Source organism: Podarcis pityusensis (assembly GCF_964106645.2).
Source record: "Podarcis pityusensis genome assembly, chromosome: 13".
NCBI classification, from domain to species: domain Eukaryota; kingdom Metazoa; phylum Chordata; class Lepidosauria; order Squamata; family Lacertidae; genus Podarcis; species Podarcis pityusensis.
In genome coordinates this window covers 8,617,137-8,643,312 of record NC_138038.1, presented here as the reverse complement: position 1 = coordinate 8,643,312, position 26,176 = coordinate 8,617,137, and the positions used below count along the sequence as shown (strand labels likewise).

Genomic DNA, 26,176 nt, shown 5'->3' with positions numbered 1-26,176 from the left:
TCATTTATTTTTTTGATTTTATTGGTGTGTTAAAAATAGGCAGCTGTACCAGATCAGTTGTATGTAGAGTGACAAAAGATATGGGCAGCTGCCATTCCCAATGAAATGAAAGTACTGACTCGATTTCAACATATTATGTATCAGACTCAAGGAAAGGAGCTGTGCTTAACAATTGCTGGTTTGTATATCATGGATGAAGTACTGTGAGGACTCCAATGACAAAAGCACCAGAAATTATGCCCGTGGCTTTGGACTCCCATGCTGTTTTTACCAATTAAAACCACATTACATCTCCTGTCAATTGACAGTGCTGGCTTGCATGACCTGTGTACAGAATTGGGCCTGTAGGTATTTAAGAGTATGCATGCTATGACGGAAGGCAGATAATTATACATGCAGCAGTATGGCAAATTCAATGGCCCATGTTGGAGTCATAGCTGGTGAGCAATCATCATGAGCTCTATGTGGAAATTCTTTTAAAAAAACTGCCACAGAGTATAATAGATGTTTTCTTGGTGTAGAGGTCAAGCCAAAGGAGATGACCTTTACGGTGGGGTGGAAAGCCTCATACCCCTTTTTCAAATGAACAGAAATGTAGAGATGCCATAGTGAACTTCAGTGCTGAACACAGTGGCAACTCAAACCCTTGTGATTTGGGCAGCTTACATGAGAGTGATAAAGATCTTGATGGACTTAATAAGAATGGAAAGGGATGGTGGCAATTGGGTACTGCATTTGAATACATTTGCCACTTTGCTTCCATAGCTTGTTGTTGTTTAGTCATTTAGTCATGTCCAACTCTTCGTGTCCCCATGTACCAGAGCACGCCAGACACTCCTGTCTTCCACTGCCTCCCGCAGTTTGGTCAAACTCATGCTGGTAGCTTCGAGAACACTGTCCAGCCATCTCGTCCTCTGTTGTCCCCTTCTCCTTGTGCCCTCCATCTTTTCCAACATCAGGGTCTTTTCCAGGGGGTCTTCTCTTCTCATGAGGTGGCCAAAGTATTGGAGCCTCAGCTTCACGATCTGTCCTTCCAGTGAGCACTCAGGGCTGATTTCCTTAAGAATGGATAGGTTTGATCTTCTTGCAGTCCATGGGACTCTCAAGAGTTTCCTCCAGCACCATAATTCAAAAGCATCAATTCTTTGGCGATCAGCCTTCTTTATGGTCCAGCTCTCACTTCCATACATCACTTCATGGCTTACAATCCTCAAAAATGCAAAATATGTTCGGTAAGGCCTTGTTCACTTAGCTGACTTGAAAGGACTTGAGCGTACAGAGCCAGGAGGTCACTGCTTGAAATTTTGGGGTGAAACAATTTAAAAATAAATAAATTATGCAGAACGTGTAACAGAATTTATAAAAAAACCCTGCAACATGCACAACAGAATCATTGGCATTGCACAAAGTAGAGAAGCAAGGAATTCAGTTTCCTATGACATGGTCAGAGTGATAATGCATCTCACAGGATTAAGAAACATCTCTTCAGCCTAGAAGATGATGACGACAAAGCCGTATTCATAGTCTGTTAATCTCTCTGCATGACTGATGCATGATTCAGATGATGTTTTTAAAAGCCATAGAACAGTTCAAGAGGTTCAGTGCATTCAGAATAGTACCTACAGAAGTCACAGAACCTGACAGTAGCAACATACTTCTGGTCTCCCTGACAACAATTGTGGCAACAGATGATGTTCCCATTAATTTGCTGAGGGCTAATGACCGATGGATAGAAATTGCAAGACATCATTTCATTTCTTTTTTTCTGTAGGAATTTCTAGACGGTTCAACATACATCTTATCAGAGATTAATATGAAGGTTTGATTCATCAGGGCAACTCCTATCTCATGATCCACTGGGGGGAAAATAACTTTATAAAACTTTTGCTCCGTTGTATATTGTCAAAGGTTCTGACACAGCAGAACATAAAGAAAATGATCACGGCTGATGTTTTCAGAGACTGCATACACGCAGAGACTTGTTTAAAGGTGCTTACCAAATGATCCAGATGTTATGATGTCTAGATGGAATACAGATTCTCTGTTTCACTGTTGCTTGTGAAGGTTGGAGAACAGATGAGCACCACGCCAAAAGCAGGCTATTGGTGTAGATAACCCTACATGAGGTTCAGAACTTGTGTGCATTGATGGTAATGCACTAATTCAAGCAGCAGGGAACCCTCAGGAGTTCCTGACATTTTGTGAGCGTGCTGACAAATTCTTCTGCTCTGTGGTCTGACACTTTGGGGACAGTACTCCAGTCATTTTTGATGGATGCACTTGAGTCTGTTCCACAAAGGCTGACACACAACCCAAACAAATAGGTTCGAAAGAGGCACGTTGATGGGCCTGGTGTGCTGGTGTGAAGTCACATCACTGGGGGAAAAAAATATGTTATGGTAAATGTTAGAAAACCAATGTGGAAGGATGTAATTTTGTTTCTTTTTTCAGTCCTAGGAATCGTTCTTCCTATGTGGGCAATAGTGCTGATATCAATTGGTGTATCAGTAATATTCGCTATCTTAGTCTGGATATTTGTGTGTCCGTGGATGAAAAGAAAAATAGCAAGTATGTCTTTGGGGGTGGGGGAGGTCAAAATGTGTGTAATGTTAAATCCCATGTCTGAGGAAATACCTTTCCAGTGTGTTTTCTAGAATAGTGATGATGCTTTAAATATAACTGCGACAGGTGACCTTTTTATGTCTTGCATAGCATGACATTTTGGTTTTTAGTTGTTGTGTTTTTAAAATGCAGGCCATGTTCCAAAGATGAAAGCTCACTGTGGCTTCATACTTAAAAACAAAAACACAAACAAAAAACCCCCAGGAGATTCCTATTTTGTATCTTAAATACCTTTGAAACTTAACTTGTTTCCAAAAATTACTTACTGTGTGACAAATGGGGGGAATGATACATGAGAAACAGAAATCCCATTCAGCCAAGGTAGCTTTAGACTTCTCGTGTAGTACTTCGTGTCCCAGCCAGAGTATTTTATTTATCTAACAGCTAGGCTGCTTTGAGCTCAAGGAAGCATAGAACAAAAATTTAAGATTTAGTGATCTAAATTAGATTGATGTGTAGGTGGAAGCAAATGTTCTGTTTTCTTGGTCTCTGGAGGGAGTTTAATCTTACAGATGTGGGCAACTTTCTGGGTTTCTTGACAAAAGAGGAAAGCAGTCAGTGCATTTATTTAAGTGATACTAGTTATTTCTGTTGAGTGGATAATTAACCCATCCTTATAAAAGCTCCGTGTTTTCCTTAGGTCGGTTAAAGAAAGAAGGGGCATTATCAAAGATATCTGACGAAAGCCTTGACAAAATACAAGATGAGGATACACCTGTCTTTAAAGAACTTCCTGGTGCCAAAGCAAACGATGAAAGTACTATTCCTCTTACTGCCTCTGGAACAGAAGAGGCTGGTGTATCGGATAATATAGCAAATGGAAGCCATCCACGTGTGCCATATGGTGAGAAACCAAGAGCACATAAATTATTTTCTGTTTTTGTGTTGCTGCCTCCTGATATCTAGTGGGCAGTTCTCTTCTGTGCAAAACCCCTTCCCATCCCAACTTTTTTGCTGTACAGGGTGAATAAAAAGAGAGAGTATGTGGTTTTCTTTTTTGGATAATTGCTCATGCTCTTTTTCTGGGTGCTTGTGCATAACAGTTTTTTAAAGAACAACACACAGTTGTATGCTACACTGTGTAATTGTGTATGGTCTTCTCAAACAGCTACCTGTTCCTTTCCCACAGTTTCTTTTAGTGGATGATGCATTTAAGGCTGCTGTCATATCAATTTCTGATATACTGGTAATGAACAATAGAAATGACATAATATTTTGGCTGAATTTTTAAATGGCGCTTTAATATTTGAGATATTTGAACTATGTTTCACCAATAGACAAGTCTATGTCTATGTCTTTGTTTTCAAAGACCGAGAGTACCGTATTTTTTGCTCTATAAGACGCACCAGACCACAAGATGCACCTAGTTTTTGGAGGAGGAAAACAAGAAAAAAATACTCTGAATCTCAGAAGCCAGAACAGCAAGAGGGATCACTGCGCAGTGAAAGCAGCAATCCCTCTTGCTGTTCTGGCTTCTGGGATAGCTGCACAGCCTGCATTCGCTCCATAAAACGCCCACACATTTCCCCTTTTTAGGAGGGAAAAAGTGAGTCTTATGGAGCAAAAAATACGGTATTTTACTCTAGTAGCTGAACAGGAATGAATGAATGAATGAATGAATGAATATTAATTGCATTTATTCCCCACCCTTTCCTTTAATGAGCTCAAGGTGGTATATATGGTGTCCCCCCCTCATTTAATCATCACAACAGCCTTGTGAGGTAGGTTAGGCTGAGAGGTAGTGATTGGCCCAAGGTCACCCAGTGAGCTTCATAGCTGACTGGGAATTTGAACCCTGGTCTCCCAAGGTCCTAGTCCAACACTCTAACCGCTACGCTGCAATGGCTCTCCATATGCAGTTATTTATGTTATTATTACACCTAAATTGGTAATTTGAAATAACATGGTTCCTGCCTGCAGATTTATAATCTGAAGGTAAAGACAAGAGAAATTGGGGAGGATAAATCAATTGGGGAAAGGTGGGTGGCTACCCCCCTCCCCTACAACAGGCCAATAGAAGTGTTTCTTTCTTCTGACATTTAACCCAGAGTGGCTGGCTGATTCTGCAGTCCAAGAAGAGAAGGGGTTGGCAATTGGCGAGGAAAGAGCCTCAGTCTGTCTCCCAAGCAACAAAGTACTTGGCTTGATCATGCCTGAATGCCATTTTCCAACTCTTTGACTAGCGTGGATTCCACTGAATATTCTTGTGTTCTCTCTCTACATATCTCTGACCAATTTGGTCACCAGAAAATGGACTTGGAGCAGCAAATATGCTCTGATGGAGCACAAATGCTCATACAAATGATTTTTTTTTTAAAAAGAGTGATATTTCTTTGGAGTTTCACTGTTCTGTTGCCTTTAGGTCTTTAGCTTCCTCTGGGGAAAAAAATACTTTTCTTTGCTGTTTTAGGAAGAGCATTTTCAATGACACAGAGTATGGTGAAATCTCCAATTTCCAACGGCACCTTTAATTTTGACGGCCACATGAAGAGTGATATTCATGTGTATCACACTGTGCACAAAGACTCGGGATTGTACAAAGACTTACTGCACAAAATACACCTGGACAGAGGCAGCGACAACCGGCCTACGCAAGAAAACAACTACAAACTGCTGCGGCGTAACAATAGTTACACTTGCTACACAGCTGCCATCTGTGGGATGCCAGTGCATTCGTCCTTCAAGGCGGCTGATACGTCAACCCCAGAAGATAGCGAAAAGCTAGTTACAGACACGGTTTCCTATTCCAAAAAGAGGGTTCGTTACGACAGCTACTCCAGCTACTGCAACGCCGTGGCAGAAGCAGAAATTGAAGCTGACGAAGGTGGTGTGGAGATGAAGCTGGCATCTGAGTTAGTAGATCCTAGCCACCCCCCTGAAGACCCCGCAGAGGATGAGAGAGATGAGAGGGACTCCTCACAGGTTCACCTGCTTTTTCACTTTCTCCAGATCCTCACAGCTTGCTTTGGATCGTTTGCTCATGGGGGCAATGATGTCAGGTAAGTGAGGCGAGCTTGCATATGTGAACGATGTCATCATTTAAAAGTTCTTTTGTTTGCTCCAGCAGTCCAACCAGGTAAAATCTGCTGCAGAATCTTAGTGATGCTGATCTGCTTTAAAAGCAGGCATTGCTCAAAAAGTTCCTGCATCTATGGCTGTATCTTCACACTGTGCGTAAAACTTCCATTTGTGTGAAAAACAAATACAGAAATGAAAACACCTGTCTGAGATTGAGGGCTCCAAGTCTGAACAATTTTTGTTGGCTTTACACTGGATTTCATCTTCCCTCTTGGTGCCATATTGCTTGTGTACAGGTCTAGCTAGAATTTAACAGCTCTGTTTGCTGACTACTGTATTTTTCTGTGTATAAGATGAGGGTTTTTTAAAAAAATTAAAAATATTGTTAAAAAATTTGGGGTTACCTTATACACGGGTAGGGGACACGGGTGGCGCTGTGGTCTAAACCACTGAGCCTCTTGGGTTTGCTGATCAGAAGGTCGGTGGTTCGAATCCCCGCGATGGGGGTGAGCTCCCGTTGCTCTGTCCCAGCTCCTGCCAAAAAGCACACCAAAAAGTGCAAGTAGATAAATAGGTACCGCTCCGGTGGGAAGGTAAACGGCGTTTCTGTGCGCTGCTCTGGTTTCGCCAGAAGCGGCTTAGTCATGCTGGCCACATGACCCAGAAAAACTGTCTGCGGACAAACGCCAGCTCCCTCGGCCTGTAAAGCGAGATGAGCGCCGCAACCCCAGAGTCGTCTGCGACTGGACTTAACTGTCAGGGGTCCTTTATATATTTTTTTAATACACGGGTAGTGCATAGAGGGGATGGGCGATTGTTCGCAGCCGCGAGTAGGAGATATATGGCAGTGATTGGGTGGGTGATTGATGTATGCTCCAAGGGCTGTTTGGAATTGGCTGTTGTTGCGGCAATTGGGTGGGCGATTTGTGGCTGTTGGTGGCGATCAGGCAGATGATTGTTGTCTTCTGTGAGGTGTGCGAATGGCAGCTGCGGTCAGGCGGATATGCTCAACAAGTCTGGGCAATCTCCCCCCATTTTTTAAATTTGGAGTCCCAAAAAATAGGGGTTGTGTTATACATGGGAGCGTGTTATACATGGAAAAACACAGTACATTTTCAGCAAGTTTTACCAAGTTGCTGGCGAGTTTCTTATTCATAAATTAGGAGAAGGTTGCAAGGCACTTGTCAGTCCAGTGCCTTGGAAAATAACCTCCTAGGCAGGCTTAGTTGTATTGTGCATAGAAACAAAAAGCAGCTACTGTAAACAAATAGCCTGCTGTAATATAAGAGGTTGCTTCTTGCACTCCCCACAAATCCATTCTGTTTTTAATAAAGCATAGCTTGTACAACAGGCTTGCCTTTATTGGGCCAGTTTTGGGTATCTGTAATCATATCCCATTGATTTTTATACGCACCCATTTGCCACTTCTGGCTCACCGCAGTGTCTTACAGCTTTTTAGAACTTCCTGTGCTTGATCATATATCAGATTAATAAGCTGAGCTATGAATGAGCCTTCTTGGCTTCACAGACAGCCACGTCGCTCCACATTCAGCAAGCAAATAAACCAGGAAACCTTCAATTGAGTATGGCGTCTGAGCTGGTTAACAACTTTGGAGCAAGCCAGGGCATTGAACCACAACTTCAAAGCATGGTTTCCTAGTATGGGCAAAATGGCAAGCTATAGTTCAAGGTTTCGAAACGTTAGACTTGAGTCTGTATGCTGCCCTCCAAGCCTCTCTGTGTGGCACTCAAGACTCAGCCCAGAGTCCCACCCCCTCTTGCAAGCCCTGCTTTGCATCTCCCTTGAACGCTTTTGCCTGGTTGGAATGTGTCCGTCAGCTGTGATATTGCATAGAAAAGGGGTGTGTGAGCATGTGTAGAAACTAGCTCACTGTACAAAGGTAACATGTACAGGTGCTGCTACACTCACTTTTGTCTCTGGCCCTGCCTGCAGAAGGGAATGTGGCCTCCAGCTGAACAAGGTTCCTCAACAGTGCTGTAGTTCATTGAAGACTTTGTGGTCACTCGCCTGCCAAAAGGAAGAGCTTAAAGGGCTGTCTGTGCGTGTGGCCAAGAAACATACCCATCTCTTAACTTATTAAGCTAAGAGATGATATCCGAAGTCCCACTGCGGAAGTTGGGGCCATCGGAGAGGTTGTCCTGCCTGGATCCATGTCAGTAGCAGATAGGAGCATAGAAACTTGCTTTGTTTTGGCACTCGCTCATTGAGTGAGTCCAGATAAACAATGAGGCCACGGATGGGAAATCAGCTGTGGGATTCAAATCCCTGTGAGCATGAACTGTAACCAAGTTCTTAACTGGAGAGTAGGCACTTCCTGGGTTAATTATACAGTGTTTACTCTTTCTTTGTAAAGGAACACTCCCAAGTTATTTGGCATGGCAATGAAGTTTAGTGTTTTATGGTCAGGTGCCCTGTTAATTATTTAACGTAAAAATAGCAGCCAAAAGCAAAGGCCAGTTGTACGGCTGGCCTTTCATTGCCTATTTTTAATACAGTGGTACCTCGGGTTACAGACGCTTCAGGTTACAGACTCCACTAACCCAGAAATAGTACCTTGGGTTAAGAACTTTGCTTCAGGATGAGAACAGAAATGGTGCAGCGGCAGCAGGAGGCCCCATTAGCTAAAGTGGTATCTCAGGTTAAGAACAGTTTCAGGTTAAGAACAGACCTCCAGAACGAATTACGTTCTTAACCCGAGGTACAGCTGATAAATAAATTCAAATACACTGTTTCGTATAGTTCAACATTTAATGGAAACGTAATGCAGTGCTCAAAGGCATTGCATTATTAAAACATATTCAACACAATGGGATATAAACAAGAATGAAATATGTCAGGTATTATGTAAAAGTGAAGATGCTACTGTCAATGGAATGGGTGAGCTTTGGCTAAAAACTGCCATCACAAAAGAGAACCACATGAATAGCTCTATAGCAGTGCACAAAAATGTCAACTTGGTCCAATTACAATATAAACATAAAAGATGTGAAGAAGAAGCAGGATCTGTACTTCTGTGCGATATACTTTTGCATAATGCTATGGAGCATTTATATACATTTGTATGTATTATGTATTAATGCAACAACCGTATGCCCAAGAGCATTTAAGCTTGAAAATAGAACCAATTCTGAAATGAGTGGAGATTTAATATTGTAGTAAAGCATTTGTTGACATCAGTGAGTGCTTGAAGCAATTTTTTGATTTAGGCATATTGTGCACAAATAAGGCTTGCCTCTAAAGCAGGGGTAGTCAACCTTTTTATGCCTACCGCCCACTAATGCATCTTTCTTGATCTTTAACGCCCACCAGTGCTCGATGGAAGGAGGATTCAGCTTGTGCCGGAGAACCCCCTACCGTCCACCTAGAATCCTGAAACGCCCACTAGTGGGTGGTAAGGACCAGGTTGACAATCCCTGCTCTGAAGGTTCACAGAGAGGAGGAACATCTGGTGTAGCACAGTGGCTAGGAATGGGAGCCAAAAAGTCACAGGTTCAAATTTAAGCCGACACGCACTCATTGAGTAAATCACTCTCTCTCAGCCACAGTCTGGCCTCTGCAACAGGAGGTTAATAATTCTGGCCTCATTTGAACACTGGAAATATTTTTCTTCTTCCACCTTTGGTGTTATCATTCTCATTCCAATTGTGCCCGTAAGCTGTGTAGTTTGGCTGAAGGTGCCATTGGAATGGCAGTTCTCCATGGGTCATTGTCAGATTGGCGGGTGGGGATGGGGAGTGCTGAGCATTCCTCCTGCATGCTCCTTGATGTGGGCTGGTTGCTGGCTTCCTCTTTCTTTGCTATTTATAATCTGCTCCACAGTTTTATGGACCTGAATTGTGTTCCAGTGTGATGAATTGTGGCTTTATTTTCAACTGGAATTGTGCCTGTTGCAAGCCAAGCCCTCTTCAGGCTGGATTTGCATATATCACAGCGCTGCTTCCTCCAGGTGGCTGCAGCTCAGCCTCTTAACTTCCCTCAAGGATTGTCCCAGTGATATCTTAATTTCCCCTGCTTTTTCTGATAAAAACACAAAGAGATAAAAATGTCCTTTCTAAGTTAATGGAGCACAGGGTGAACCAGCAGCTTCTTTTCTCTACGCTGAAAGCATGGGAAATTAGGTTTGTTGGCTGATTCTGAGCTCTTAATGTGGTGGAAGACCAAAAAAATAAATAAATTATTCCATCAGAGAAATTACAGAATGAAAATTGAAATGTGTGTGAGAAGGGCTGAGCAGGTGGAGGCTGGAATGTGAAGGTTATATTTGCAAGACAACCATGCAGAAAGACGGAATGCAAGAGCTATTGCCATAACTGTTTAGGGCAAAGGAAGGAGGAAAAGATAAGAGAGTTGCTATGCCTCGTGATTAAACCGGAAGAAACTGGTAGAAGGAAGTATTGCCGTATATGGACATTGCTACCCCTTTGCTTCCCTTTGCTTGTAAGTGTGTAAATGCTTGTGCAGTTTTCGTATTTGGTGTGCCGCCTTCCATCTACCTGCTGGTTGAGGTTGTTTCACATCGGCCTAGCCACGCCTGAATAAGCATCCTGTTTGAGTGACAATTTGTGTCTGGATTCTGTTGGCTGTTTCAGGCAGCCGATAGAACCCCAATATTTCCCCAAACTTCACTTGTGTGTGTCTGTGCCATGCACAGTTTTAGAAGCCTCTATCAAGTCCCTTCCCTACTCCAAGTTGTCTCTTCTTCCTAAAAGAAAAAGCCACATGCCAGGGGTGTGTGGCCCTCCAGGCCTTTCTGCCTGGCACTTGGAGCTCAGTCTATGCCACACCCTCCCCAGCCTTCCCACCTTCCTTGAGTGCCTGTTCCTGGCTGGAATTTATGCCTTCAAACTCCGATAATGGCCCTTGCTTGCCTGAAATGGAGAGCAGTCAGGATTGCATGGCTTTGTAGAAACCAGTTTACTCTACGGAGGCAACTCCATAGGTTGCCTGGAAGGGAATGCGACTGATGGACTCAAAAGGTTTTCCAGCTCCTAAGTCTTGTAGGGAAGATCTCTGAGTCACATTGGCTTTGCTTTCCTGTTTGGTTTCCTGCTCTACAATATCCTTTTTGACATGAGATAACCAGAGCTTGTACGTGCTGTATTCCAAATGTGGCCAGTGCGTACAGTTATATAGACCTGTGTGCCTTACTCGAAACATTGCAGACCGTCCTGTCAAGAGAGACCCCTGGCCAAGCAAGCAAGCAGAGGCTTTCAGCCCAGGCCACACACTCCAGTACGTAATGCTTATGTGTTGCTTTGTTCACGTGACACATGTAGGCACTAGCGCTGCAGCATTACAGCATTTTTCGTGGGTGGATGGGAGCAGGCACCAGGTGGAGCAGTAAGGGAACAGTGGTGAGATGTTTGAGGATAGAGCTATGTGTGCCCTGCGGCCTGCCCAGCACTTCCTCCGCTAACCTGCTGCCCTTGGGTGTTGTGGAAGACCCAGTTCCATTGCCAGTTTTAAATTGGATCCAACTGCATGTCTGGTTGACTTCTGTACATGATTTTTTTTTCCAGGGGGGAGGCATCTTGTCTTGGACTGGCCCTGGTCTAGCAACAGGAGACCTGGATAGGTTGGAGGTCACATACTAGATCAGGCAGGCGGGGTAGCATGGGAAAAGGACAGGACAGTGACGATTTGCAGCTGATTCTGCTGGAAAGTTGTGTGTTTTTGTTAAGGCTGTGGGGTCAGCTGACAACACTCAGATAAGTACTGCAGCCAAGAGAGCAGCCTTGAACCACAAAATTGGGATTGCCTGGCTGGCAGGAGATGCAGGAGGTAAGGCACTGAAGAGTTATGGTTGGAGGTCCCAGTTTGAGACATTCCTCATCCTTGGCACCTTACCCTACCCTACCCTACCCTTACATAACGTCAGCGGTGAGCCAGAAGCGATCAGATTTCCACAGCACCTTTTTAATAGTTTCCCACTGAGCATTAATTTGAACACCCAGTGGGTACTCTGTTGTAACACTGCCAACGTTTTGAGAATGATTGATTTTGCGTGGTGTGTTCTGCGTCTGCGATTGCATTCACTTGTGCTGTTTAGGTTTCTTTCTCTATACCACCCACGACATTTAAAATGCCGGAATAGACTCTTCATTGAGCACCATGCAGCTAGGAACACAGCTGCCAACTGGAAGGCTTATTCACTTTATGAATCAGGTGGCAAGTTGATACCTGTGGTGGAGGCAGCCTGACCTGATGAATTCCCCCGAATAACTCAAGCCTCTTTATTTCCACAGCCATCAAGGCTGATGACTGCCCTGCCTGGGTGCTGGCGTTCCTTTGGTTGTGTGTTTTATTCATTGGGCACTGGCTCTTCCAACATTTGCTCTGTTCTTTGGAAATAGAACAGTAGCTTTCAGATTGTATTTTGTGGGTGCTTATTGGGGGTTCTGCACCAAGTAACTTGGTCGTGAGGACATAGCAAGAGCCTGCTGGATCATCTAGTCCAGCATCCTGTATTTATAGTGGCTGAACAGTTGCTGGTGGCAAACCAGCAAGCAGCATCCGAGCACAAGAGCAATCTCCCTTCCTGTGGTTTACAGCATTGGAAACATTGCTGTTTCCAACTGTGGAGGCATAACATAGCCATTGTGGGCAAGTAGCTTGAAAGACTGCCTGCTATTCCTGACCCTCCCTAGCTATACACAGCAGCAAAGGGCACGCTATCTGTTTTGTAAAGTAGGCTCCACAGGCTAACTTGAGAGTACATGTGTGTTCTTTGACTTGGTTTTCTTGGTCGTACAGAGCGTATAGCCAGCCACCTGTCTTTATATTCTTGGATTTCTTCCCCCTGCTTATCTTACGTAACCATGGCATGGTGAGGGTCTCGTGGAGCTAAAACCGTGTCCCCAAGTTTCTTTTACTTTCTTCCATGAAGCTGAAAGCCTGCCGTTCACTCCTAATTGAAAAATTGTGATGTTGCAGTTGGACCCTGTTGTGTGAGCTGCATCTGTTCTCTCCTTCTTGCACTGGGTAGAGCTAGGCATCCATCAACAGAAACGTCTCCCGGGGGGAGGAGGGCTGCGTCTGCTTGCACAAAGCGTATAGAGATGCACTGCACCCCACTCAGGTCCCTACAATATACAATAACACCATTGTGGAGTATTTAAAGGATTAATTTAGCAGAAAGATGGTAGGGTCAAAAGGCAAGCTGTTGGAAAACAATGGAAATAAGTGTTCTGTTTCAATTCAAGCCTGGTAATTGGATCATTCGTAGCAAACAATGTTTGTGCAAATATAAATCTAAAAGGCCCGCAGTTCAGAGAGGGAATAGTTTTTCTTGACTTTTGTCATGGCACCCTACAGAGGCAGTCCAAGGGGAAGGGCTGCTATTGTGAGCTGCTATCTTTATCGTAAGCAGCCCCAAATCCATCTAGAGCTCCTCTTGCTCCACCTTCAGACCTGGAGCCTGGATTTTACCCCTGTGACAAACAAGGAGGCACTCCTGAATGAGGTGGATCTCTGTCTTATTAAATCTTACCATTTAAGAGCCTAGAAATACAAGGGAAAAGGAAGAGGGAGCAGTTCAGAAAGCTAAAATTAAAGAATTTTTTTTTTAAATTAACAAAAGCAGACATTTAAATTTAAAATGGCCATTAGTTTGGGCCAGGCCAATTTTGTACCTGATGGAAGAAGAGTAGGGAAGGCACATAATCCCAGGAGCTCTTTACTTTGGTCAGTGACTGGTGCCAAACATATGGGCTCGTCAAAACCTGGGGTATTTTTAACATAGAGGGGGAAGCAGTCATTCTAGGTAGGGGTTTGTTGGCTTGCTGGGTGGCACTGGTAAATTGTAAGTGACGGGTTGTACAACACTGAGTTTTAAATTAAATTTCTTCTCCACCTCCTTGGCCCTGATACCTCAACTGCAATTGGGGTTTAGTTGTTCTTGAAACACCACATTTCTATGACTCTGCAAACAAAGTTGCTTGACAACCTTTTTCTGCACCATTGCAGTATAAACCTGTTTCCTACTGAGCCGTAAGAGTCACTTGAGTTTAAGGATTTCATTCTGGTTGGCAGTTAGTGTTTTTTCTTTTTTCTTTTTTGGTAAGTTGACGACTGCCTTTAACTCCTAGGGAATGTGTCAGGCACAAAGTTCCAAGATTTATATCATCTGAAAGCTGGGGCTCCCATTTTTCAGAAAATATTAACTTCTAGACTTTGCCTTCTTGTTATGCACCATGTCAGACAGTGCCACTGCCCTTGTTCCAGCTGTGTATTTTGTCAAGGTGCTTAGACTAAATATAGCCAATGCTAGTCCTTGTATCTAGCTGTCAGTTCTTGGGCTGTGCATTCCATTCTCCATTGCCAACGTCCTGAGAAAGCTTTGGCTTGTTAATTCGTTAAACTTGGATTGTTAGTACTGGGTATTTTATGTATTTCTTCTGGTAACCAATTCTGGCTTTCTATTCTTTCCTAGTATTAGGTAACAGATAGCAAAATCAGTGCCATAGACTATTGCACAGGGCCATGGATGATTGGCCTATTCATTCTATATTTGGCTTGCAGTGTTCTTGCTGTGAGCTTGTGCTTCGGAAGTGCGTGTCACATAGAACTTCCATCTCTGTTTGGTAAAGAATAAAAATGTGCTCAGCTCCGCCCTGGGGAGAGAAAACTAGATCATATCGGTGTGCTTCTGAAATGTCCAGTTTTGGCTCCCAGGCTCAAAAACATTTAGGCAAGTAAGTGAGTTGCCATTGCATACCTTCAGGAGCATGATTTTATACCACTAAGCTGGTCAGACATTTCGTTAATATAGTGGTTTTCCCATGTTTCGTTTAGCAGGAAACTAGGTTTTGTGACCAAGTCACAATAGGAATCTGAAGCTAGTCTTGACTTTCTTGAGTGTATCATATCCGTATTTCCAAATATGTGTCTCATTTGCTTACCGCATTACATTTTGAGATGTACACATACAGTCACAGGAAAAAGAAAACCATGGAGAGACCTGGTTTGAACAAAGACATTGGATTCTTATCCCATTATACATGACTAAGCCATTTCTCACCTTCTCACCCCTTGCCTTTTCCTGTAAGACCTATTACAGTCGTTAAGAGTCGTCAGCAGGCTCATCTCAGCTATCTGCCAATCTCCCATTCCCACCACCCTTCTGAGTAATACCCCTCCCCACCTTCTCACTATATAGAAGGATCTGGCAACTTCTGTTTCAGTGTATCTGAAGAAGTGTGCTTGCACACGAAAGCTCATACCAAGAACTAACTTAGTTGGTCTTAAAGGTGCTACTGGAAGGATTTTTCTTATTTTAGGAAAAAGAAAGTACACCCTCTTTGAATTCTGTGGTTTTACATATCAGGACATAATAAGAACCATCTGTTCCTTAGCCGGTCTTAAAACTGGGTAAATACAACCTCAGATGAACAACAACATATGACAACACACATGTGTTGAATTCAAACAGGGTGAACTTCCTTTTTCCCATGACTGTACCCATGTCTTTAAGTGAGTGCTTAAAAAGATAATCTGTGGCGCAGTGGTAACCAACATGATGACCTTTGAATGTTACTGGACTACAACTGCTGTCAATCATACTTGAGCTCATGGGAGTTGTATTCGAACAATATATGGAGGGGACCGCAATGGCTACCGCTGCTGTAGAGATCCTCCAAGAATAAAGGTGAAAAATGTGTAAAGAATGTATGCTATTAGGTGTGTGGAAAGAGAGAGAGAGAATGAGAGATCATCCCTGGTTATTCTCACCCCTCCACGCCTCCCAAAATGAAGGTTAAAAATTACTGAAAATAAATTGTAGCTAGGAATCTATTTCCCGTAAAACACATGGTATTGTGAAGTGACAGTACTAGTACACTTTCTTCAGAACTCACAGGGCTATTAGGGTTTATAAATGTTCAGGGAGGGAGCTAGGGGATCATGAACTTTCCCCTCCCCTCCTCTTTCAATGCAATGTCCTTCAACCTACCCCATTGTAACCATGATTGACTAACCAGGGGCATCCTTATTTCTGCTTATGGAACCCATTATCAGATTTACAATGCTTAAGCTAGCGGTGCATACATGCCAGCAAAAAATATGTAGAAAAGTGGTCACATTCTGCTGTATTGTTGTGAATGTAGGGACGGCAAAGGAAGCATTTCATAAAAGTGCATCGGGGTATCTTCTGATTCCTCTATTTTGCTTACTAAAAAATATTCAGCCCACCTGTCCTGTGATTTTTCAAAGTGACTCACAAGCTGACAAGGAACAGAACAGTATCCTTTAAAATATTTTAGATGCCAGTGAAACACCAGATTGTAGCTGAGTACCTTTGAACTCTGCAAGCAGCAGGAACTGAGAAAACGGTTCCTGCTTCTTGTTGTCCCCATAGTGGATAAAGAGGGAATATGAAGCATGGTCTCTTCTGAGGATCTTGGTGTGTGTATAGTGAGAGAGAAGATAGTAACCAGAGCAGAAGCACTTTTTAAAGCCAGCACTTGGAATTGCATCCAGAAACCAGTTGGGAAACTAGCTGTGTTCACAATGGATCGGCCCATTAGCCTTCATATTGTCCTATCTCTGTGACATAAGAAAAAGTTAAAACTCCAGTTTTCTGTTGTGTAGTAGCTTCACGTCTGTGAAAACACCACTGTGGTATTTCCTTGTAGAGGAAAATAGCGTGTCTCATCATCATGGGCGCAATATGCAGCAAGGAAGGGTGTAAAAAGGTAAAGGAACCCCTGACCATTAGGTCCAGTCGTGCTCAACTCTGGGGTTGCGGCACTCATCTCGCTTTATTGGCCGAGGGAGCTGGCGTACAGCTTCCGGGTCATGTGGCCAGCATGACTAAGCCGCTTCTGGTGAACCAGAGCAGCGCACGGAAACGCCGTTTACCTTCCTGCCGGAGCGGTACCTATTTATCTACTTGCACTTTGACGTGCTTTCGAACTGCTAGGTTGGCAGGAGCAGGGACCGAGCTACGGGAGCTCACCCCGTTGCGGGGATTCAAACCACCAACCTTCTGATCGGCAAGTCCTAGGCTCTGTGGTTTAACCCACAGCGCCACCCGCGTCCCAAGGAAGGATGTAAATTGTAATAAATGAATGGCTGTTTTTGTAAAGTTCTTCTGTCTTTGTTAAGTGTGACTAGGAGGGTATTGAGTGAAGCATTTAGGATTTGATAACATATTTTCACTGCTATGTTTTCCAGCAATGCTATTGGCCCCTTGGTTGCCCTCTGGCTTATTTATGACAAGGGTGGCGTACTGCAAGAAGCTCCTACCCCCGTATGGCTGCTCCTTTACGGGGGCGTTGGCATCTGTGTGGGCCTCTGGGTCTGGGGGAGAAGAGTGATCCAAACCATGGGAAAAGACCTCACACCCATCACGCCGTCAAGGTACGTGCCCATCTCCTGCATCTAATTGCCCTGGCATCTCATGCTAGCTATGCCGTAGCATATGTGTGCCTAATGATTTCTGGTTTTGATCGGAGTAGTGATGTACGTAGCTTTCTCTTTAAACTAATGGCACTGTTGTTTGCATTGTTGAGGTCTAGTTGGGCAGAATAGCCTACCAATGTCTGAATAGCATAGAGAGGCATAAATTAGGAAATGGCAAAAATCGAAGTAGTTTTCCATGTGCTTCTGAATGATTAAAAAAAGAAACGAAACCTGTGATTTTTTTATTTGCTTTTAATGCATACTAGACCTCTGCTGCTAACCTGTTTACTAATTGAGCATGATTTATTGGAATGTAGTATAGGTTGTCAGTAGCAGCAAGCTGCTCAGCTAATTTAATGTGGATGTGTGTGTCCAGCTTTTGTTATTCAGCAGCTCTTTGTTCTCTCACTTAATATAACTCAATGACCAAAGATCAGTCGGAGGGAACCGGTTGGAGACGATGCTGGTAAGACGTTGGCATGTTGCATGGTGTCAGCCCAGACTGATTGATTACACTTTTTTTTAAGAAAGAGTGACTGTGAAGTGTTTTTTTTATGCTTCCTGCAGTGGATTCACTATTGAGTTGGCTTCGGCGTTCACAGTTGTGATAGCTTCCAATATTGGACTTCCTGTCAGTACTACACACTGCAAGGTATGCCTTTGCCATGTGACTGCAGCCAGGCCGGTCTGGACTGTTCGTGTTTTAACTCTGCTGCCCAGATCAGTTTATAGCGGCATGATACCACAATGAGGAAATGCACACGTCCATTTCACATCCAAGAACTCTCCCCACCCCACCCGTCACTCCTCTCATATGAATGGGCAGCCCTCAGGTTCCCTTCTTAGACATCTCACCCTTTTTTGCACATTGCGGAATCAAAGTATTTCCTCTCCCCCACAAACACTTGTTATCAGATTATTCCCTACGCATCCACATGGAATTCGGCATAGTAGTATGTTCCCCGAAAGAGCAATCCATCAACCATTGGCCTTTTGCATTGCCCATTAATTTCGGAAGGCCTTGTGCAGGAACCGTCTAATCTCGATGTTTTCACATGGTCATGGAACTGCACATGAGAACATTTAGGAATAATGACACTAGCCCAAATGTTTTAGAGTGTAGTAGGGGCGGATGGCCCGAGGCGTTTCGATGCCTGAGGCAAGAAATCCAAGTCTCGCCCGCCTACTGGAATTAAAATAACGAACTAAAAATCTACATTGTGCTGCCCTTGACTGGTACACCAAAACTTGCTGCCATGCACGGTGGAGTTGGCCCTGAATAGCAGTAACTTTTTCCTCAGGTCATGCCATGTGAACGTTGATCTGCTGCACCCTTCTTTGTCCGGAGGTTCTGACACTGTTCATCGTTCATTCTTCTACTTTCCTGATGAATGCATGGCATGGGATTTCCTGTGTGTCGCTCTTACACTTCAAAATCTCCATCTGTCTTTTTTTTATTTCTTTACAGTGGATTTTGCATTGAAGTAATGTGTGCGCTAACCGTACTTGTAGCCTCAAATGTGGGTATTCCAATAAGCTCCACTCATTGCAAGGTATTGGAGTCTGCAGTGGTCACGTCGATTAAACACATGCTCAATCTTTAAAGAAAAAGAAACAAATAACAAATGCTGATTCCCCCACATCCCATTTTGCCTTCATTAAGTAATATACTACCAAGCAAGTTTTAAAATTAAAAAAGCAATAATTAAAATATGGAAATTTAGTTATTTACAAAATTATACAAAACATGTGAGTTGCAAATTCCCCCCAAATGTTAGAATGTTGGGGAGGTTTTCTTTTTAAAAAAAAAAGAGAGCGAAAAGAAAAAGAATGTATATATTATATTATTATTCTTATTGCTGTTTATAAAACACATTGTAGTATTCATTTTGTAGTGTATTAACAAGCAACAGTCATCATCTTAACTTTTAGTTTCCTTGCTTCTATATAAACTTAAACTTCTTAGTATTAGCTTTCGACTAACAGTTTCATACATTTTATTTTCTTCCCCCAGATTTGCAGTTTCTCATATGTAACTTTCATGGATTGTGGTGTGCATAATTTTAGGAGCATACATCACAAGTCATTGAAATACAGAACCGAGCATTCATGTATCTGAAGGCAAATGGTATTTGATTTCAAGCCAATCGGAACTAGAAGGTCTATACAGATTGTAGCTTTTCAGTGATTAATCTGCTTTTCTAACCTGTATTCTCATCAAAACGTAGTCAGCTAAACTTTGATAATGTTTAGAAATGGGTTAACTGATGCCAGTGTCACTGATACCCTCTAAAAATTGGGAAAATTCATGAAACAAAACAGAGCATAAGTTGAATATTTTTTTAAATTGGTGTTAAAATTAAATTGTGGTACTTTTCATATACATCACTAGTCATGCTTTCAGACCTGCCCCCCCTTTATTTTAGCATATATCATATCTCTACCACTGCCCACTTTCCATTTCTCTTATTCTCCTCCCCCAAGTTCCTCCCCCCCAATCTCTTTAAAAAACACCCTAACAAATAAAAAGAGAGTCACAGTGGGGTGACCAATCTGCTAGAAGGAAAATCCGTAGCAAGTAATGAGGTAGAAGAATAGACAAAATCTCTAGGAGCTGATAACAGTTCATGTATGAACATATCACTATTCTCCTTAAAGAAGATTGCAAAATACTGTAATATGAGGTCGAATTAAACAATGTTTTTAGATACCATGATTACAGTCACATGTCCATTACTTTCAGGGCTAGAAAAGTGTGCTACATGCCCCCTACAATTTCATAAGCAGAAGCCAACCCCATCCCCACAATCCAGGCAAAGATTCCATTTACAGAAGCCATCTGGACTGGCAATTGAATTTTACGTCCACATTGGTGACAGAACCGTGTTTTCTGCTGCACCTAAGAACAACAGGATAACTTAAACGGTCTTGGAAGGCTACAGGGCACACAGACCTCTTGTCATCCTAAACATTATCACTGCTCACTCACCACTTTGCCTGGTGCCTGCGCAGATAAATGTTCCAGTGTTGCTGCACTAGTGTCAGCAGTTGTCATGTGAGCACACCTTGCATTTGCACACATGATTCCTGCTGGTGGTGTAGGTCCTGTTCTGGAAAGGATCAGGTGAAACTTCCCCAGGCAAAATGAAGAACAAAGCATGTTCGTGACTATCCATTTTTATCTTATGGTCTAGGGGCAATGACTGACAAGGGGGAAAAGAAATTTATTACAGACGTTGAATGTTAGCCAGTAACTTCTTACTGTAACTATGATCAGACTTGTGGCTTTCAGAACTGATTTGATCAGAGATAGTCCTATGACTAACTCTTGGTTACTAAGACTGAGCTATGCCATCAACACTAATTGGATTGAATTAATCCCTTGGAATGTTGCATCCTAGTAATTTATCTGACAATCCGTAAATCTCTAGAAAATTTTAACAGAGGTGGATATGCCTTTCTATTTGCACGGACTCTTCAGGAGGGAGAAGGGATAGACTAGTGAAGTAGTCATTATCCTGATACAGTTTTTATTTTTATATAGCTGCCATTGCCACTGTAGCATATATGGGCCCATCTTACATTAATTCAGCAGTGTTCAAATCTGTGGACAGTCATTACAGTAAGAAAATGTGGTTTTCCCTACCACATCCCTTTTGAGGACGGCCATAGCTTAGTAGTAAGCACATGTGCCTCATCCAATAGGTCCTTGATTTAGTCTCTGCCATTTCCAGCTAAGAAAGATCTTGGGTAGTTGGGCTGAGAATTACTTCTTTCTGCTTGAGGTCTTGCTGGTTGCAGTCAAAGAAGGCCAGATGGACCAGTATCTGTTTTTAAGGCAGCTTCATATGTGTTACATATAGACTTCTAGTTATTTGGATGGGGGCAGGGGAGATTGGGAAGAGAGCAACCAAATGTGTTGTTTCAGATAATTCTGTATGTTACTGTACCACTTACTGTATTTTTCGCTCTATAGGACGCACCTTTTCCCCTCCAAAAATGAAGGGGAAATGTATGTGCGCCCTATGGAGTGAATGCAGGCTTTCGCTGAAGCCTGGAGAGCGATAGGGGTCAGTGCGCACCGACCCCTCTCGCTGTCCAGGCTTCAGGAAGCTATCCGCAAGCCTTCAGAGTTCCCCTGGGCTCCGAAGGCTTGCGGATAGCAGCCTGCAGCCCGAAGCCTGGGGAGTGCAGTGCCAACTCCCCGGGCTTTGGGCAGCTATCCACAAGCCTTTGGAGCGCTCCCCCAGCCCGCAAGCTCCGGGAGCAGCGGCAAGGCTGCGCAACCTTGCCTCCGCTCCCGGACCTGTTCTGGGGGCTGGGGTTGGGGGAAGCTCGGGCTTCCCCCGCCCCAGCCCCGCGGCTAAAAACGAAGCCGCGCGCAGCCTCTCCGGGCTGGAGAGTTTGTGCATGGCTAAAGAGGAAGCCAAGACAGCGGGATGGCTTCTTTGCTCTTTGGGGCTGGGTGGGGGAATAATTTTTTCCCCTTTATTTCCCCCCCTAAAAACTAGGTGCGCCCTATGGTCTGGTGCACCCTATGGAGCGAAAAATACGGTAATTTGGTGCACCTGATCAGTCAATTCCAGCCAGCTCCAAACTTGCTTGGAAGGAAATACAAAGCCTTCTTATTTAGTGTCCTTCCTTTCACAAATGGCTTCCTCTTGCCTGCAGTATCTCTTCTCCAGATGCTTTCTGACAAGAGGAAGGCAGAACATGATAGTGTCTCAGTTGTACTCAGCCCTTAGGGAGAAATGTAGGGTCATAAGAGGAAAACCTTGGCAATACAAGAAAACAAACTGTGGACTTAATGGCACTTAGAAGGGAAATTGGGTTAAGCAGTTAAAAGAAATGGCAGTTGCTCACATAAGACAAATCACAGTCCATTATTTGAGATGTGAAAACATAGTTATTCTTTTGAGTGAATATATTGTATTAGAAGCCTTCATCCAGAGAACAGCTTCAGGCAAGCCCTAAAATGGCAGTGATCAGAACAGGAAAAACACATACTTCTTCTATTTGCCAGAGTGATAGAAGATTTGTCAGCCCTTTTGGCATATCTGAGATAAAGTACCAATACCAGGGATGGAAGAACACTAGATTTGCAGCTTGCTAGAAAAAGAGCTCTTGCTCTTTCCAGGATGGGGCTCAAAGCTGGACAAAATATCTAAGCTCCAACTTCAAGCCATATGCTCTTCACTTATGGAATCCAGCTTTGCCACCGATTTCCTATATTCTGCCACATAATTAATTTCCACTTTCTGTGGCACAGGACATGGGTGACGCTGTGGGTTAAAACACAGAGCCTAGGACTTGCTGATCAGAAGGTTGGCGGTTCGAATCCCCGCGACGGGGTGAGCTCCCGTTCCTCAGTCCCAGCTCCTGCCAACCTAGCAGTTTGAAAGCACGTCAGAGTGCAAGTAGATAAATAGGTACTGCTCCGGCGGGAAGCTAAACGGCGTTTCCGTGCTCTGCTCTGGTTCACCAGAAGCAGCTTAGTCATGCTGGCCACATGACCCAGAAGCTGTACTCCGGCTCCCTCGGCCAATAAAGCGAGATGAGCACCGCAACCCCAGAGTCGGCCATGACGGGATCTAATGGTCAGGGGTCCCTTTACCTATGTCACGTGTAGCAAACTTCTGGGCATTTTATTTGTTATAACTTGCTAGTTGTAGTTTTTGTTACTGAGTGGTGGATTTTTTGTTTTTTGTTTAAATTACCTTGTTAAGTTGCTTTGGAAATGGTTTGCCCTGAAAAGCAACATATATTACTTTAAATACATAAAACACGGTTGATTTTCTTATTTGTAATGGTTAGCCTTTCCTTTGAAAGGGGCATGGCTCAATAACTGCTATCACAGGCCTTAAATTAAGGAGAATGTCATGTAAAGCTAGAAATAATAAGAATAAGAACTGCCATGGAATCCAAATTATGCAAGGCACTAAAAGGTGTGTTTCCCTGTCCCATCCCAAATAGTTTTCAGTTTGTGTGATAAATTCATGTAGAGCTCTTCTCCTGTGTGAAAAGGAAGCAGGAATTCAAATTTCAGATAATTTGTAAATCTGGGCTTCAGCTGACTGGCATTGGTTTTGTCATAGATAGGGGTCCATAAATGTGTTTGCTGGTTGGTCAGCAGTTGCCACAAGTCTTTCTGGCAATTGTAAGTCCCTGGAATACCCAGTTTAAAGTGGGAGGCTTGCATTACAAAGAAAATGGAGGGGATGAGGCATGTCATTTTCACGCAACTCGTGAAACGGATTGATCTTGCTTAGTGCCAGGCTTTGGAGATACTTGGCGCATCTCCTGCTGCTTCCACGTGCCTCCAAAGCATGGTTTGGTTTGGCCCAGCCCTTCCCCTGAATCGCCTTACATGCCAGAGGGACGGTAGGGTGGTGGTGATCACAGATAATAGCTGGTTACTAAAAGCAAACCCAAATTTATGGACCCCAGGTCATAAAGCATCTGTTGCCCATGTTAAGATGCCTTTAATTCTGATTCCCTTCTCAAACTTCCAAGGTTGGTTCTGTGGTGGCAGTTGGCTGGATACGCTCCAAGAAGGCTGTTGACTGGCACCTCTTCCGCAATATCTTTGTCGCCTGGTTCGTGACTGTCCCCGTGGCTGGCTTGTTCAGCGCTGCCGTCATGGCTCTCTTCATGTACGCCATCCTGCCGTACGTCTGACATCGCTGCTCCTTCCATGGAAGAAGGGGGTGCCTCTGAGATAAAAGAAGCAAAGGTCTCCCCTCCAGAGCGCAGAGCTCCCTATTTAAACCATGCAGTAAGAGCTAATCAGCAAGGATTTGTCGTCAGAATCTAACATCTGCTGTACATAACATCTGTGTCATTGGTGACATAACATGTGGTGCCGTTTTCTTATGTATTAAAGAAATATATATATATGCTTACAGTAGGTAACACTACCTTAAGTTATAAGTGAGGTGAAAATAATTGCCTAGAACTTAATCCCTAGTAAAACTTGTACATAATGTATCATTCAGTAGCCATTTTTTTAATCTTTTAAAAGAACCTGGGATGTGTTTGTCAGTTTGATAAATGATGAAGCAATCTGCAAAAAGATGAGATTCTTTTTTTGTAAAAAAAAAAAAAAAGAGTGCTGTTCAATGATACTGGAAGCAAAGTGCAGAAGTACATTGGCAAAAACTCAGTTCATATCATATTGTTGTGTATAATACTGTATGAACATTGAATTTGTAAATACTTACAAAAATGTAACTTTTTAATGGTGCATTTCCCTCATATATTTTGGATAAGAAAGTTTAGAAAGTACCAAAGAAGGGGGAATAGCTTGTCAGTATTATATTTGTCTATCTGTGCGCTCTCTCTCTCTCTCTCTCTCTCTCTCTCTCTCTCTCTCTCTCCTCACCCTGCAACCCATTTAACTTTCTAATTAAAGTTATTTTCTACCAGTCAGCCACCAGCAAAGCCAGGATAGTATCGCTCATGTTTTACTGTAACAGGTAAAGTGTCGTACTGCTACAGTCTTACGTAAAAAATATCATCCACAGAGGATTTTAGTAAAAGCTCAGCTTCGTTATGTGTCAAACCTCAAATCAAACAAGTATTTTCCACCCCTTGTATATAGGTCCAATTCTGCTCTCAAAACAGCCATCTGTCAGCAAGCTCAAGGGAGGGGGGAGATGGGGTTTCAAAAAGGTTTTGCATTGCTTTTTCCTGATGCACCCAGTGTCAACGGTAACATAGATTGGCAGTGTTATGCCCAGTGTCTGAAAGGGAGCAATCTAGGACAGTTTGGGGTGCTAACCAACAGTATTTGGTGGTTAAGATTTTTATACTACAGTTACCCTCATAACTGGAGGAGGAGTGAATACAAGAACCATTTCTGATCAAATGTCGGAGCATGTGGAAGGAATCTAAGCTACAGCTCTCCCTGCCAGTTCAGTGCTCGCAGGGGAAGGAGCTGCAGTGTGGGTTCCTCTGTTGTCGCTTGGGACTTAGGACATTGCCAAGGGTGCCTGGGAAAAATCACATTGCGACTGCTTCAGAACTGCTAAAGGCAGTGTCCAATACTCAGAAACGTGTTGTCCCTTTTTGAAGAGGCATCCAAGTCTGCCAGTTGTCATATGAAGACACTAGTGAAGAGTCCTACAAGGTCTCTGGCCCTAGAACTGCAATTTGTCATAATTTGGTAGATACACATTGATGAAACCCCCCCCCCCCATCTTTACTAGTATAAAGGGACCGTATCAACCTGGCAGACAGTGGTTTGAATCCAGTTCCTCTTGCTATGGGAACCTTGAGTATAGGCTTTTGGGAAGCCTTGTTGAAAGGAATCTCTGTTCTTGAGCCATTCCCATCTGTTTCCATTGAGCTCATAAATGAGCACTTCCCAGAGGATTTTGCTACTTGTAACGGTGTCCAGGTTGGGTTTACTGGAGTGGGTTTGAGGAGGTCATGCTTGGAGAATGTTGGGAGCCTAGGACTGTTGAAATGCTGCTAAAAAAAATTTGATACATGAGCTTTCTTGGTACTCCATTGTGATCCTTTTTCATTGGTCATTCATTCTAAATTTATAATAAAAGAATACATTGCCCTAGAACTGCTTTCTTGTTTCTTGTTTTTTTTAAAAAAAGATACTGAACCATGTGTTTTTACTATTTACAACCTACTAAGCTGTGGGCGCTTCCTAACTCAAAGCATTCCTTGCTTACTTTGCATTTGTTATAATCCTTTCATTTGCTTTCACTCTGCGTGAGTTCTTGTTTAGAAATTTGTAACAATGGCCTGGGGGGGGGGCACAGAGGAACACACCCATTGGCAAAGCCCAAATAAAGCCAAGTCTGTGTAAAGCAAACAAAAACTTCCATTTATTTCACTTGGGACTGTTTGTCCCAGGATGAAGATCCCCTTATGAATTACCATAGCACTCTTTCGGTAGTAATCCCGTAATGAACATCTCATACATAAAAATGCAAATGAATGTGCTTCCATGAGCCTAGAGAAAGCGATGCTTGGACGCTACTGTCACAAGCACACTTGTGCAAAGGAAATCCAGGGAAAATATGTCCTCCTTATTCAAGACCCAGTGCTGCTGTGGTTCTTGGCTTTAAAACTCAACTCTGCATTGTTTTAACAACA

General features: G+C 43.3%; 1 protein-coding gene and 1 long non-coding RNA gene across 11 annotated transcripts in view; one reads left to right on the top strand and one right to left on the bottom strand.

Moving 5' to 3' along the window:
- Positions 1-25,637, top strand: part of SLC20A2 (solute carrier family 20 member 2) — a 91,013-nt gene extending 65,376 nt beyond the window's left edge. For 4 of the 10 annotated variants that reach the window (XM_080976751.1, XM_080976752.1, XM_080976749.1 and 1 more), the window contains exons 6-11: positions 2,452-2,568; positions 3,263-3,466; positions 5,033-5,621; positions 16,835-17,020; positions 17,630-17,714; positions 23,576-25,637. In XM_080976751.1, coding sequence (XP_080832877.1) covers positions 2,452-2,568; positions 3,263-3,466; positions 5,033-5,621; positions 16,835-17,020; positions 17,630-17,714; positions 23,576-23,740 — 1,346 coding nt within the window. In that variant the 3' untranslated portion in view covers positions 23,741-25,637. Of the gene's footprint in view, positions 1-2,451; positions 2,569-3,262; positions 3,467-5,032; positions 5,622-16,834; positions 17,021-17,629; positions 17,715-18,530; positions 18,616-23,575 lie in introns of all 10 variants that reach the window. The other 6 variants (XR_013978553.1, XR_013978554.1, XM_080976756.1 and 3 more) reach the window with 6 other exon arrangements.
- On the bottom strand, positions 4-8,368 carry LOC308460639. Its single transcript, XR_013978672.1, has 2 exons — positions 6,045-8,368; positions 4-2,376 (listed from the first exon to the last, which is right to left on the bottom strand). It is a non-coding gene; the product is annotated as an uncharacterized lncRNA (long non-coding RNA).
- Positions 25,638-26,176: the final 539 nt, after the last annotated feature.